The sequence below is a fragment of the Scatophagus argus genome, chromosome 8 (assembly GCF_020382885.2).
Source record: "Scatophagus argus isolate fScaArg1 chromosome 8, fScaArg1.pri, whole genome shotgun sequence".
NCBI classification, from domain to species: Eukaryota; Metazoa; Chordata; class Actinopteri; family Scatophagidae; genus Scatophagus; species Scatophagus argus.
The window spans coordinates 9,798,154-9,812,605 of NC_058500.1; the positions used below are offsets into that span (position 1 = coordinate 9,798,154).

Sequence of the window (14,452 nt, forward strand, 5' to 3'; positions counted from 1 at the left end):
TAACTGCAGTACTCGCTTAAGCTCCTCCATTGATTTTGTTTATCAGGAAGCAGTGTTCATGGGCAATGGCGAGCAGTACATCTGGAAGCCTCCAGAGGAAGATGACATCATCACCTTGCACCCACCTCCACTTCGCGGAGAGAACGGACAGGGGCACCCATCACCCCCAACCGCAAAGGAGGTAGTATATGAATGTGTGTGTGTGTGTGTGTGTGGTGGCAGTTGGGAGGAGGGAGCACTTCATGGGGGACTGGAACTTAGAGGCAGACGTATGGGCAGACAGGTCTGTGATTTGTGACTACTGTGTTTACTGAGTGGGGCGCCCCTTTGATTGGGCACGCCGTCATAACACTGCTGCCCTATGACCCGCCTGTCATAAGAGGTTTCTGCTTACAGCCAGAGGTTGCGTTACATGCGTCCAGCGCCCACAACCCCCTGCCTGAACTCTAACCCCAATCTCCCAGCCCCCATCTATCTGTCTCTGGTGTACGAGTCACCAGACGGCTCTGGACATCAGTATCACCTGCTACCAAATAATAATGTATCACTTTGCATTCATTGAGGTGTTTGTTAAAGGTTAAAGGTTAGCTGTGCCTCGTCAGCCTCCACAGACAGAATGTGATCAGTTCTGACTGGGATGCAGGCTACAAACTGACCTATATACATATACATACATATATATATGTCACACACCCCTCCACATGTGCCTCAACACGCAGCAACTCCACCCCCACTTCTCCACTCTCAATCCGTAAGCCACTGATGAGCCAAAGAGTTTGGACGCTGCATGTGGAGATTAAGGGGTTAAGTCTCTGCTGTTTGGCTCATGAGTTAAACTCCTCCTCTGCAAATCAGACTGGTACACAGAGCAGCTGGCCTTGACTGTGTTCTGCATTCACATTTTTTTTTCTTTCTTTCAGACTTTCTTTTTCTGTTTTGTTTTTTATCAAACTTTCTCTCCCTTAGTTGCTTAGTGTTTTTCCATTTGAGAGTTTGTTGTTGCCCTAACATGCTCTGTATCCTCTGGAGTTTGTCAGTTGCGGCCGTGAAAAGGAGTTGAGTTTCCACTCCCACCTAAATCTCCTCCTCTCCTCTGGCACTCTGTCCTTCTGCTCCACTCCCTTCGTGGCTATTAGGAGGCGCTGCCTTCCCCAACCAATCACGTTGCACAAAGCATGCCTCACCAGATGAATATCGACTGCTTGTAGACCGTTTGGAAACGTGTGCCATATTTTCTATTCATAAAGTTGATCACACACAGATGCATCAGTCATGCAAACTGTTATGTTTCCATGGATAATCAGTGTATCCTGAAATTAAATGTGAATTTTTAAAGCCTTGTCTGAGCACAGAGCTAAAGCAGTATCAAAGGAGACATAACAGAATGGAGCGCAGGCAGAGGGGGGGAGGAGAAAAGAAAATATCTAATGCACAGGCTTCCTCAACAGCTGCAGCCCAGTTTTGAAATCCCCATCATCTTGTGACTTCCTTCCTCTGCTGCACTGAGCTGCAGATACTGTGTGCACAAATGCACACATACACACACACACACACACACACGCGGTGCACAGTGTGTGCACACACTTGTAGCATGCGCCAGGGTCTTTGTTTATCCAAAAAGGTCACACAAGAGGTTTGTGGGGGCTGGGTTATGTGTTGCTTGAGGTCTTTCAGAGACAGAAAGACAGGCAGAAAGAGGGAGATGTACTCTCAGTTGAAGTCACTGTGTTGTGCACTTAGATTATATTTCCACAGTTTAACTAGTACTGTGTTTTCTCATATGTAAGACATATAATGTAAAGGTACTGTGAAAGTAGAGGGAAGGTAAGCATGCACACAGAGTCTTGCCCATTGTCTCTATGCTCTCAGGTTTCAGTTTTTTGGGAGCGGAACAAAAACAAGGCTAAACTGTGAGTGTGTGTGTGGAAGAGAGAGAGTTTGCATAGCAAGTGTTTCTCAGGGCCACTAGAGCAAAGCTGCTGGTCTGGGTGTGAACACGGTAGGTAAACATTACCGTGTCCCACAATCCTCTGCTCTTGTGCTCCCCTTATGGAATTTTGACACAGAAATGCCAAAGGTCACAGCACTGGTTTATCCGAATACCCTGCAAGACCTCACGCTAGCCTCTCAGTTGTGAGTCCTAGATATCAAATCTTACATGGTTCACTGGAAGCACACATGAAGCATTTATGTGTATGCATTTACGGATACATGCATACAGTACACTACACTCACAAAATCATGCACATATATGCCTCATTCAAACCAATGAGAGCAAAGTCCATTAGTGAACACCACTTAGCAGTTTGTTTGTTTTTTTCCCGGAAAGTTGGCTGGCGTCCAGATCTTTCACACCATACCCCGTTGTTTGGTTGCCAAAGCAGTTGTGGTGAAATTTTAACAGGTTCATCCACTGCCTAGACCTCAGCAGACTGATAACACAGTTTACTCTGTCTTATCCTAACCTGTAAAAATAGGTCAGGTTACAGCACAGAGCGAGCTCTGTCAACACATGTGCAAACTACTGTGCACACTCACCCACAGAATCCATGCTCACACATTCATTTGTACATACCATATTAGCAGTATTATATGTTTACTTTCATGTTCGTGTGTTGTACCTTTAATGTCTGGCATACATGTTGACAGACATGCATGTACTCCCGGTTAACTCAGAAACTTAAAAAGACTTAAATGTGGGAAAAGTGTGATACAGTGCCAGTTCTTTTAAATACCACCATAGAACAGCATGTGTAGGCTATGAGATAGAGTTGTACTGTGGTTCAATGTTATTAATCAACACCGTGCTCTCCTCCTGTGTGCCGTATCAGATTGCAGACACCTACTCTATTGTGTGTAAAACCCAGAAGAAGAAGCCTCCTATGGACAACAACGGATCGAAGACCCTCCCGCGCTCCTTCGGTGGAGAGAGAAACGCAAGTTCCCGGGGCCGTGGCAGAGGAGTGCAGGGTCCGACGCGCTCCCAAGAGGAGCCCTGCTACGAGCCAGTGGGAGACAGGTCCTGGTCCACGTGTGCAGTGGCTGAATCTGATCCTGCGTACGCTACTATCGACACCCACCGGAAACGTGAGCAGACGGGAACCAATAACAGCACAGCTGGGGGTAATGCCACTCTGAAGAGGAAGAAGCAGACACCACAGCAGCAGCAGCAGCAGCAGGCAGCACCTGCGGCACCTCAGGCCTCAGGACCCACTGCCCTGGCTGGTCGAGGCATGCCTGGTGGGGAAAACTTCTATGAGACCATCAGCGATGTGAAACAGGGAGCCAACAGCTCCAGCACCACCACCATCTTCACATTCAATGATGGGATGGAGATGTACGTCACTGGCCTGTAGCTGGGGCCCAGGACCCACGGGTACAGAGTCATGAAAGGGACCCTCCTGTTCACTGGCCAGCAGGTTGATGTACATAGATACAAGGCCCTCTATGGACAAACAACATGAGGCTCCATTTTGTGATGACATCAGGTACAAACAGGGTCTTAATCCAGGTTCAGACTTCCTTTGATTGGTCTGTATTTCAGAACCAGCCTCAGCACAGTCCAGCCCAAATATGGACCAAATATGCTTAAACAGACAAAAAAAGATAAGAAAACTGGAATATACGTGTTCAACCTACTGTGTCACTGACCATACTCACCTGTTTGTGCATCATTTTCCATCATATCTTTATTTTTATATGAACATTGTACTCCTTAAAGAGTATGTGGTGTAACTTACAACCTTTAATATATAAAAAAAAGACATGTGCATGCATTTTGCAAACACACACCTGAAAATAAACAGTAGTATCAAGGAAAATGGGCATATTAAGAGTATGAGGCACACTGTTAACTATTGTCACTCTCTCTCTCTCTCTCTCTCTCTCACACACACACACACACACACAAATAAATGCCCCATCTTGGGGGGGGGGGGGGCTTATGTAATATAAGCAGATGGATGTAACAGAGATTTGCAGTACTTAGCTCTCCCTAAGCAAACATCTAAAACAGGTTCTCTGTTCTCTAGCCTGTTGCCTGGCAGACAGCAGTGTGGTGTTTTGTTCAAACATAGGCCTAGAATTTTTAGGGCTCCTCAAACACAGAAATAAGTGAACGCTTTAGTACCCTGTAGACAATTTACCATCAATGTGCCCCAAACATTAGCAGTTATCAATAGCAGGCCTCATGGTAACTATAAAAAGTGACTTTTAACTATAGAAAGTGACTTTTGATCGATAGTGCAATGGTCACATAAATTGTGAGATTAGTTAGTAATCCATGCTCAGCGTTGACAAACATCTTTAACCAGAGTCATGATAACACACCCTGTTGCTCCCTCACACAAATACACGCACACTTGGCACAGTCGTGCAGGGTAAAGCGATCAAGTCAGGGACATCGAGCGGGTTGTGCAAGAATTTCCCCAGAGTGATATGGGAGGCAAATTTCACAATGCCAGACCTTTACTGTATTACTATGACTACATATAAAATGAATACAATAAATGAAATATTTTTTTAAAAAATAGGATTCAAAGAGTGTCCAAAACAATACAGGATGCTCCATCCTGTGCAGTTAATATGTCATGTCCTGTACACATCAAATTTTATGACCATTGTAATTTTGTCCAAGACAGCTGCAGGACTGGTTGGCTTAATTGCACATCAACATGCTGTAAAGGGAGTTTCTGAGCACAGTTCTGATTCGCTCTCAGGTCTCAAGTCAAAGCCAGAGCTCCCCACAGCTCACCAGACTTAAGTCTGGTGGTTGAAATAGCAACAGAGGGCTTGGACTCCAAGGAAAATAAAGAACTGGGCATAAAAATTACTGGCGAGTGTCCTTTGGAAGGGTGCCCCTCACCCTTTCCCCACCATCGTCTCCAGGCTCTGTACCAAGTTCTCTTCCATTACAAACAATGTCTTTCCCATGTAGCTTTTGGGAACATTAAAAAACAAAGAAAAAAAGAAGAAAAGAAAACATTAGAGGCTCAATTAATGGGCATAAAGATAAGAGGGATACAAGCTGCTCACAGGCCGAGGCATGAAGGGTACGTTACAATGTCTCACTGTGAGACAACCATGCAAAGAGAAGACGGGTTTAGAAAAGCCAGTAATGTGGATTTATAAATGCTACTGTGTCCAAAAGTATGTAAAAACAAATGCACTCTGTATTTTAATGCACTGTTTCTTTTTTCTTACCTACTGACAGTACCTTTGGATGAATATAGCTCATGCCACTGCCATGAAAACAATATGTTTATGTTGTTGGTGCAATTTTTTCCTGCTTGATCAAAAATTGCATGCTTTGATATATGGAGATGAAAACAAATATTGTGGTACTTATTTGATCTCTTGTTTGTTAATCTTTTCTGTTGTATTTTCTTTACATGTGATGCAAAGCAGCAGTCAGTTGTTTTTTTTTTTTTTGTTTTTTCCAAAGTAACATCTTGGGAGAGGAGGAGAAAGAAATAGGAAGATAGAGAAAAGCAACTGGGAGTTTAAGGCAGAGTGCTGTTTATCCTCTTCTCTGGGGGAGAAAGAGCAATAGAGGTGAGGAAGAAGAGGTGAGGTCAGGAGGGAGAGAAATAAAAGCTAGTATAAAACTGGATGGGGAGCACTGCAAACGGACACTGACCAAAAAGACCCTCCTCCTTCCAGTATGTGTTTTTGCCTGCATGCGCGCGCACACACACACACACACACACACACTCTGCAACATGGAGCCATGTGCATTTAAGGGATGACACACACTTCTCTACCACATGGTCAGCCCATGAATACACTCCCTCGCCCAGCTGTGTTCATATTCTAATAACTGACACAGACGTCTCTTTCTCTTCTTCACCTCTCTCCCTCGCTGTGCAGGGGAGGGGCCTTCGATGTCCACTTCTGAGGGAATCGGGGAGTGATGTGTGTGTGTGTGTGTGAGTGTGTGTGTATGTCTATGTGTGGTGTTAGTGGGGGAGGGGGGTGGTATGGGGTTGTGGGTCAGACCAAACCCAGTCTGATATCAACAATGCACCAACGGCTCAGCTTCTGCCTGATATGAGAAATGGCTAACAGCTGAGCTCGGATGGCTGGAAATCACTATCACAATCTTTTTTTATCTGGCTGTCACTTATGTGTCACATTTTATTTATCCTGAGAGATAGCACTGATAAGATATATTTTGTCGAGCACTGTCATACACTGATCGAGACAGATGTTCATTGCACAAACAAATACAGTATGATGATGTAAATGTGTAAAATACTCTGTTGCTGTTCTGATGTTGTTCCAATGTAACATACAGTATATTTGTTGAAAAAAAAAGGTGGTTATCACAGACACATTGTACTTTGTGGATGCAAAATGTTTCATGCTTTCCATGCAGATACAGATGCTGTTTGTTAATTGTCTTCAGATATAATTATGGGCCAATACTGCTGTGACAGCTGTAGCCAATGTTGTATGTTCTTAAAGCACAGGGTTTAGTTTAAAAATAATAAATATAAAATATAGTGTGACAGTGCAGATATGCAAGAGATTGTAATGTTTTATATTAACCTTCATAAGATATTAAAGTGAGTTTTTACTTTTCTAATAAAGTGGCACATTATAAGGTGTGTTTGTCTTTTGCCTGTAGTCTTATTGTTTTGTCTGAACTGGGCAGCACTACAGTGTCAGTTGTTACTGCTCTGTAACAGCCTCACAGTAATAACTGTAACATGCAATAAAACGTGTTTCTGTACAATTACACAATAAACAGAGATGTAGACGTGCCTCTGCAGGAATTTTAGAATAGGTTAGATAAGGAGACATTGAAGTTCCTCAATTTAAAAAAAGGTAATATATCTTTAAGTACTAACAATTGCTTTGTCGTGCTTATGAATTGTTGTTGGTAAAGAAATTTGTTGACAGGGGGTATTACTTAATCACCATATAATGCAGTTAAGTGAACGGATCTCGGTATTTTATTTTGCTACATCGGACACAGCCCTGTGAGAGTCTCATAAATCTGAACCTTGCTGCATGAACCTCTTGTGTTTACTGATAATATGAATTGCTGCTACTTGTCGACAAATGAACAGGTTTCTAACTTCTTTATGTGGAAACAACCTGACCAAAAATGTTCATTTCATTCATAATTACCCGCTTGTAAAGTATGGTGGGTGCAAGTGAAACACGGTGCGCTAAAACGCCATTTGATGAGCTAAAAACGTAAATGCGCAGTTTGCTGCTGAGGCCTGCACACTGTTTCCTCTGCTCTCCCTAGCTTTTTTTTTCCTCCCTAGCTTGCCTCGCAGACCTCTTCGTCGTTGTCAGACACCGGCCGGTAAACTGTAGGACACGCCCCCTCCCCCTCTTCCACCCACATTACTTGAATTAGATAAAAATGATTGACGCGGTGAAACGAGCCAACCAGAAGCCGTCTAGCCGTGGACGCGTGCCAAAGTGTAATGTTTATGTACGCAGCGGACCAATAGAAGAGCAGCGGAGGGGGCGTGGCATTCTCTGAGAGGAAAGAGGCAAAACAATCTTTTATCCTCCTGACCGGGCGGCTTTTTGGATGTCCTGGGCAGCGGTGGTGACGGCGGTAGCGCTGGTGGTGGAAAACTTTACATGTAGGCTAGAATAGAAGTTAAGGCACAGACAACACCTATCAACTCGCGACAATCCTAATAAATGTATCTAACTCCAGCAATTTGCACTAAAATCTATAGAAAGCTGGTTTTCTTTCTTTAGTCTCCACTCGCCCTGTCTGAATATGGATTCCAGATATATTTTGGAGAGCTCGTCGGTTGGAACGAGGGTCGCTGGTGCGGATTTTAACTGCCGGGCAGGCCGCTCAGTGCTCCGCGACGCCCGAGTACCCACGGTAGAGAAAAATGGTCCCATGCCGGCGTACACAAACGGAGCCGTCCTCTACAAATTTGTGACGGACGGCGGCTCAGCGGCGGAAGCTAAAGGCGAGAGAATATTTTCTAAAGGGAACGGACTTTCCCCTGGTGGTCGCATATTGCACATGGAAAAAGTAAGTGGCGTTTATCCGTTGAGTGTGGAACGTTGCGCACGACTCCATTAGCCGGTAAAGTCAACTGTGTCCCCAAGTTACAGCACGGATGGTATTACGCCTGTAACTCTATCCTGTCATTACGCTGTTTAATGTTACGGTTGACAGCTCTCACAAGCCGTTATTAGATTTTAACAGTTTCAGTAAGCATACACGGTCGCATGTTGTATATTGTATACTGAGTACCACAGTTAAAACACTTTTTTTTTAAGTGCTAGTACATTTAACCAGTTGCTGGCAACGCTCGTTCGGTAATTACGTCGTTCCAAAAATGGTTTAAATGGCGGCTCATTTTGTGTGCAAAGTTTACAGAAAAGTGGGGCAGGGACCTCAAACTACTACCCCTCCCCCGTAAGTTTAGGGTGGAGCCACAGCGAGGGCTTCCTGGCTGCACAACACGACCCGGCTTCTCAACACACTACTGAACAGTAATAGCACTTGTTAGTGGACATGTGATATATTTTCCTGCGGTGCAGTGCGCTTTTTGTTTGCATTGTATTTTTAACTTGCACTGCATGTATCTATTTGCATTGCACCCGAGTGTTCCGTGGCCCATGCGTGTTCCTATTTGCAGGGTCAGTAATTTAATCATGGATCTAATCATGGATTAGTTATTTAGTTTATTAATTGACCCAGCAACGTCAAATATGCAAAGATGGCCAATTGCCACACCCACTTTTCAAATGGCTCAGATGGCATTTTAGTCAAATAAGTTCGCTTGATTTCTGTGTCTGTTTATTTTAACTTGACAGTGTGAAGCAAATCTTAAATATAGGTTTTGTAAATTAACAAGTGAATGCATTAAGTTTAAGTTAAACTCTCACACATAATGCTGCTGAAAGACATGCAGATAATTACCTTCGCAATGACTGACTTTAATGAGTTAATTTTAATCTTTTTCATCTTAATTAATCTTTTTAATCTTTTTAATCTTAATTTTGTAGAGTGGCATGGGGGACCAAAAAGACACTGGTTCCACTGGGATCCTGAAGAGGGCCAGTCCTACTCACTGCCCAGGCATAAACGGGCAGTTGCCAGGCGGCTTCATACACTTGGACATCAGGAACCCAGGGAAACAGGCAGAGATGGCCAACAACTTCAGGGCAGCACAAGGGCGAAATGTACCGCAGACAGACAGACAACCCCTCCCTTCCTCCCACATCCCTGTCCCCAGAAACAGGTACAAAGAGGCTGATGATGTTTATATGAACCCCTGTGATATTGACATATTTGGTTTTATTCATAATGTTGCATATTTTGTGAAAGAGACCTCGCTTTCAAGCAATGCAGTCACTTGATATGATCAAAATCTTAAACATTTAAACATGAACATTTGGGCAGATTTATAATCAGCCCAGAGAGGGCACATTGTTAACTATCAGACTCGTTTCTTTCTGTTCAGCCTACTCTAGGAGTTAAGACACAGAATTTGTGGTGATAAAAAAATAATCAAGAATTTTCATGCTCAACTCCAAACCTGTGTTCCTTAACAGACTAGAAGTGGAATTCACCCTCTGGCAACAAGTGGTTTGGGCATGAATGGTGTGGGGGTGTACTGGTCAACTGACCACATGTTTGGTGTTCCATCCAGAGTAGTTTCGAAATATGCCCTAAGAGAGCCATAGCTGGAGATGAGGGCCTGGGTTTCCCAATCATTTGACTGAAGGAAAAGACTGGGGAAGAATTCAGTACTGTATGTGCTGTTGTTTACTGATAAATAAGTTAAATACATTTGGGAATGTTTTAACAAATTAGGTGTCTGAGTGTCTTGCTCGACTGTGTCTGCAATACATTAGTACAATGCTATCCAGGCTAGTGGAGGTGCCAGCGTGATGTGCTGTCTGCGTGTCAGGCAGGAAGATGAGCTCTGTTCTGTGCAAGCTTGTTCTGTTTGTTGTAAAGTGCAGTGGAGTGATTTTTTATTTTATTTTATTTTATTTTTTGACTTTCAAACACACACACGTTTGTGCTTGGGACATTTTTAGTTCTTAGGCAAACTTGCATGCACATTCAGGCTGTTTCACACAGATGAAGTAGAAAATACATTCAGGGACAAGCCTAGTGTGCTGATAAGTGATTATGTAACAGTGAGAGGACTGGGAGAGGCTGTAGGCGGTGCCTAGGCACTTGCTCCTTCATTTTACACTGCTATTGGGTACTGACTTTGTCAAGACGGTTTCTGTCTGTCGGATGGCACTTGGTCGTACAGTACAGTCTAAAAACTGAGAAGCTCTTTGTTAATCTGCATAGAAACATGATTTTTTTTTCAGAGCCTCTTTATGGACATGTTTTAGAAATATTAGGATTAGTAAAATTTCAAGCATAGATAGTTTGTAAACTGATTTTAGTCGTTCGGCAAACCAGGTTTCAGCTTCTGAGAGCATTCCTGATAAAGGGCATAGCGTCAGGGGATTTCATCCATACGTACTTCTCTCTTCCCTTCTCTCATCGTCACGTGAACTTCACGTGCCACTGGTCATGTATGATGTGAGGGATTTTCCCCGGGGAGCATGCAAGACTGCAGATGCTTTTAAACCAGAGTGGTGTCGTGCCTACTTCCTGAGTGCGTTTGAGTGTGTATGCCGACCACAAACATGTACCACTCGACCCAGGTCTTAGCCAGTTTTTAAACATCTCTCCTCCACAGCATATTGACAGCACATCGCTATCACAATAACAAACTTTGAGTTGACACTACACAGCCGCTAAAAGAGGTTACGTAACATTATGTAACTTTATGATGGTCATATTAGCCAGGCCTCTTTGGTGTTTCATTGACCTTTCAGATAAACTCCATGTCTTTAGCCTTCTCAGCTTGGCTTTTGTTTTGCGGCTGTGAGGAGAGGCTCTTCTCTCCTCTTTCACAATTAAACAAGCAGCTCTCTTAGCCAATATTAACATTTTGGTTTAACAGTTTTAGTCTTCAGTCTATTCGATGAATTGATAATGCTCGCATAAATTTTTGTTAAACTCATCATGGCTTTGTCTATTTTTTTAGATGTTGTGTCATTTGGTTGTGTTACATTCACTAATTGCAGTGCCATGGCAGCTGTTTTTATCCATGAAATGGTTACAGTGGTGAGTTTGTGTTTGACATCCCGGTTTGTGTGTGCACATCTGTGTATGTGGGTGTGACCCATTGTTCATTTATTGGACTCTGTGCCCTGCTTTGGATAATGTCAACAAAATCATATTTTTATTTGCTCCCCACCATCTTAGGTAATACTGCCATTGTGTTACTGGATTAAAATTATTCAAATGGGCCTGAGCTGCAAAGCTGTCGTTCACCTCTTGTGTGTTGTACATTAGCCACTGTTTAAGTGGCATATTGTTTCTCGCACACGGCGTTGTGCTTTCACACCTTGTCTTGTCAGTTTGCAAGACTTGCAAAGTAGGTCACAACCCTTTAGACATGCCTAGGCAAAGATCTTGTAGGAAGAAAGAGGAGGAACCAATACATTCAATGACTCACACATGTGCATGTTCATCTAAACACATTCAGACCTATGTTTAAACACTCCCACCTGTAATGTCAGCCATGCCTCCCAGTCTCTCTCTCGCTCTCTTGTTCTATCTCTGATTAAGTCACTCACACCCTAAAGCTGTTCTACTTGTCAATACTCATCAGTGTGGGATCCCCTGCACTGATAACAGGACAAAGACCAGGTTGAATGAACAAGAAAAAGAGGTCTGATGAAATGAAGAGGGAAGGGGGCATTTTGTTTTTATGCAAAAAGCTTTTCTTTCTTATCTCTCCTTGGCCAGGTACTCTGTCACCACAGCAGGAGGGTAACATTAATAGAAAACAGCGAGCTCGCGTAAACAAGAAACCAGAGCAACCAGCTGCAGTGACTGAGGCAGTGGAGGGGGGGGGGCGCTCTGTTTTAACATAATTACTGACCAGTCTTTGACGCTACTTGTTAAGAGTCACCAGGAGGGTTCAGGCTATGCAGAGCGGGAGGAGGAGGAGGAGCAGCAGAGTCCATCGCCTCTCCATCCCCCTCAGACCACCCCACCACCAATCCTCTTCTCCCAAAGGAGACATTACAGCTGGTTGTTGAAGGTCAGAGTCAGAGGAACAACTACCCGCCCCCATTCTAGTCTGGGATGTCTAACCCACATCCAGACTGCTGACAAGGCACCCAAAGTGGAGCAGCCAGCTTCTGTTCAGGTGGTTGTTTTCTTTAACATTTCCATATAAACATTTCCACGTTTGCCTAGACTATCTGTTTGTGTGTTATCATTAGTCACAAAACTCCCTCTGAACTGGATGCAGCGTTAGCTTCCAGACCACAAGAGGTTAAAGCTCTCGTCTCTGACACAGGCAGAGGTGAAAGGTCATTGTCAGTGAATGGAGTCATGCGAGAGGAGAGGGTCAGATTGGGACACGAGCAGGCATCTGACATGTCTGATAGGTCAGCCTCAGGATCTGGGTTATGTGCTGCACAGACAGTTTATAACCACAGAAGATTGTAGCAGACAGTTCAGCACCTAACACTGAGGCTTTACCGTTTCCTTACTTAGGTGTGTAGTGCTGAAATTTTTTTTTTATGTAATCTGTGTTTTCAGGGTGCAGCTCTGAGGCTGGCTTTGCACCATTCATTCATTAACTCTGAAAAAGGGCCGCTATGGGTAATGGTTGAAATATGTGCACTGTGTGTGTGTGTATGTGTGTGTGCCCTAATGAGACATTAATCATCTCCTGTTATGCAGTGAAGAGGAGAGGCTAAATCAATTTCATAAGAGAGGAGGAGAGTAGGAGGCATAAAGGAATGTTTTCTGCAAACAGTCTGCTCTGCTGCAAAAGTAATGTTTTGTAGACAAAGTCAGAAATGGTGTTGTATTAAGTATCACGTATACATTACATCAGGAATCTTCACATTGTTGGTTGTTTACTGTACATTTGTCCTTAAGCAGTCCTTAGGGACGGTGAGAGAAAGAAACACTTATCAAGAGGAAAGGAAATTCTAGTTGCGCAGCTCTGGCACCGCTGCAGTAAAATGCTTTATCGCTTGCTCACCCACACTAATAGACACTTACATAAGGCCTCCTGTTCTGCCTCAGTAGCGTTTAGAGATGCAACAGTCAACTGTCTTTCCTCTGTCTTCAATAAATCTAGCTGCCCTTCTACCCCACTCTTCAAACCAGCAGCTGCACTGTGGCTTTCCCCTCTTCCACCTTTCTCATCTTTCATCATATCCCTCCCACAACGTTTCTTGATCTTTCATGCAACAACTATCACTCCCTTGGTACCTTTCCTTCTCTGTCTTGAGTCACTGACATGCTCATAAAAGTGCCTTAAAAGTAGGGAGATTAAGCTCCAACAGTTAAATTTTTTTTTTGTTCATACAAGGCACAGTATATACAATGAGAAATTGCTCCACTGCTTCCAAGACTTTTGGCAAAATTTTTTTTGGCTTTTTAAAATGTCCCTGCCTCCATTTTTTTAAAATACGTTTTATTTGTTCCATACATCCTTTTTTCTATTTCTCTTGGCCTTTTGCCCTCTTCTGCTTTGCCAAGAAGATGACCAGCTAAATCCTCCTCAAATCCAGAGAAGATAAAGTCCTCTGAACAATATAGAGCCGCTTTCTGTCTGGAAAGATTATTCAATACTTCTATATAAAATAATGTCTGTTCTAATCTGTCTGTTGTGCATATGCTTCTCCCTATTCACTCTTCTTTAAACACTCACAAACATGTATTCAGCACATATGTGATTATTTTTTAAGCTTTACTTCTTTTCAGTGACTGTATCCATTCATAGGGTAGAAAAATTCTCGCATACTCATCACTGGCATGTTCACAATGTTTCTTTTAGGACTGGAATAGGATCTCCAGACATACTCACAAAGGAAGGGTTGATTTTGGTTAGAAATATTTCTACACTGTTCAGCAAGTTTAAGGATGTGAGTTTCTTGAAATCACACTGACTGATCAGATCAGATGATATAATTATACATTCAAACCATAGATTATAACCTGAATCTACATTCTCTGAACGCACTGTGTAATGCAGCTGTGGTATGCAAATAGCTTCCAAAACCAGATCCTTGGTGGCAGGGAGAAAGCTTTTTAAAGTCAGAAGTAACTGTTTTGATATGTTCTGTAAACCCGTAGTTTCATGGATTTTGCTTTCTCCTGCTCTCAATCACTTATAAATATCCTCTCTCTCACACATACACTCACGCGCACGCTTGCACAGTCTTGCTCAACTCTACCATAAGTCATCCCAGTCTGCTGATGACAAGCAGTGAAATTCAGCCCAGACTGCAAACAGAGAGAAATCTGAGAAACGCCAAACACTTTGTACTGTACGGGGCTGAGTGTCTTACAACTGGTTTAATGTCTTTGCTTTTTAATTAGAGCTCAGCATATAGTCGAATACCATTTCTC

The 14,452-nt window shown here is 43.2% G+C and overlaps 2 protein-coding genes across 6 annotated transcripts in view; both read left to right on the plus strand.

The window, feature by feature from the left end:
- LOC124063122 (WAS/WASL-interacting protein family member 1) overlaps window positions 1-6,608 on the plus strand; it is a 36,735-nt gene extending 30,127 nt beyond the window's left edge. For both annotated transcript variants that reach the window (XM_046396448.1, XM_046396449.1), the window contains exons 8-9: window positions 47-181; window positions 2,832-6,608. In XM_046396448.1, the coding sequence (XP_046252404.1) occupies window positions 47-181; window positions 2,832-3,356 (660 nt within the window). In that variant the 3' untranslated portion in view covers window positions 3,357-6,608. The remainder of the gene's footprint in view (window positions 1-46; window positions 182-2,831) is intronic.
- Window positions 6,609-7,478: 870 nt separating this feature from the next.
- The window catches only part of slc2a4rg (SLC2A4 regulator), a 36,115-nt gene continuing 29,141 nt past the window's right edge, over window positions 7,479-14,452 (plus strand). The window contains exons 1-2 of one of the 4 annotated variants that reach the window (XM_046396454.1): window positions 7,479-7,607; window positions 9,001-9,236. In XM_046396454.1, coding sequence (XP_046252410.1) covers window positions 9,007-9,236 — 230 coding nt within the window. In that variant the 5' untranslated portion in view covers window positions 7,479-7,607; window positions 9,001-9,006. The other 3 variants (XM_046396450.1, XM_046396452.1, XM_046396453.1) reach the window with 3 other exon arrangements.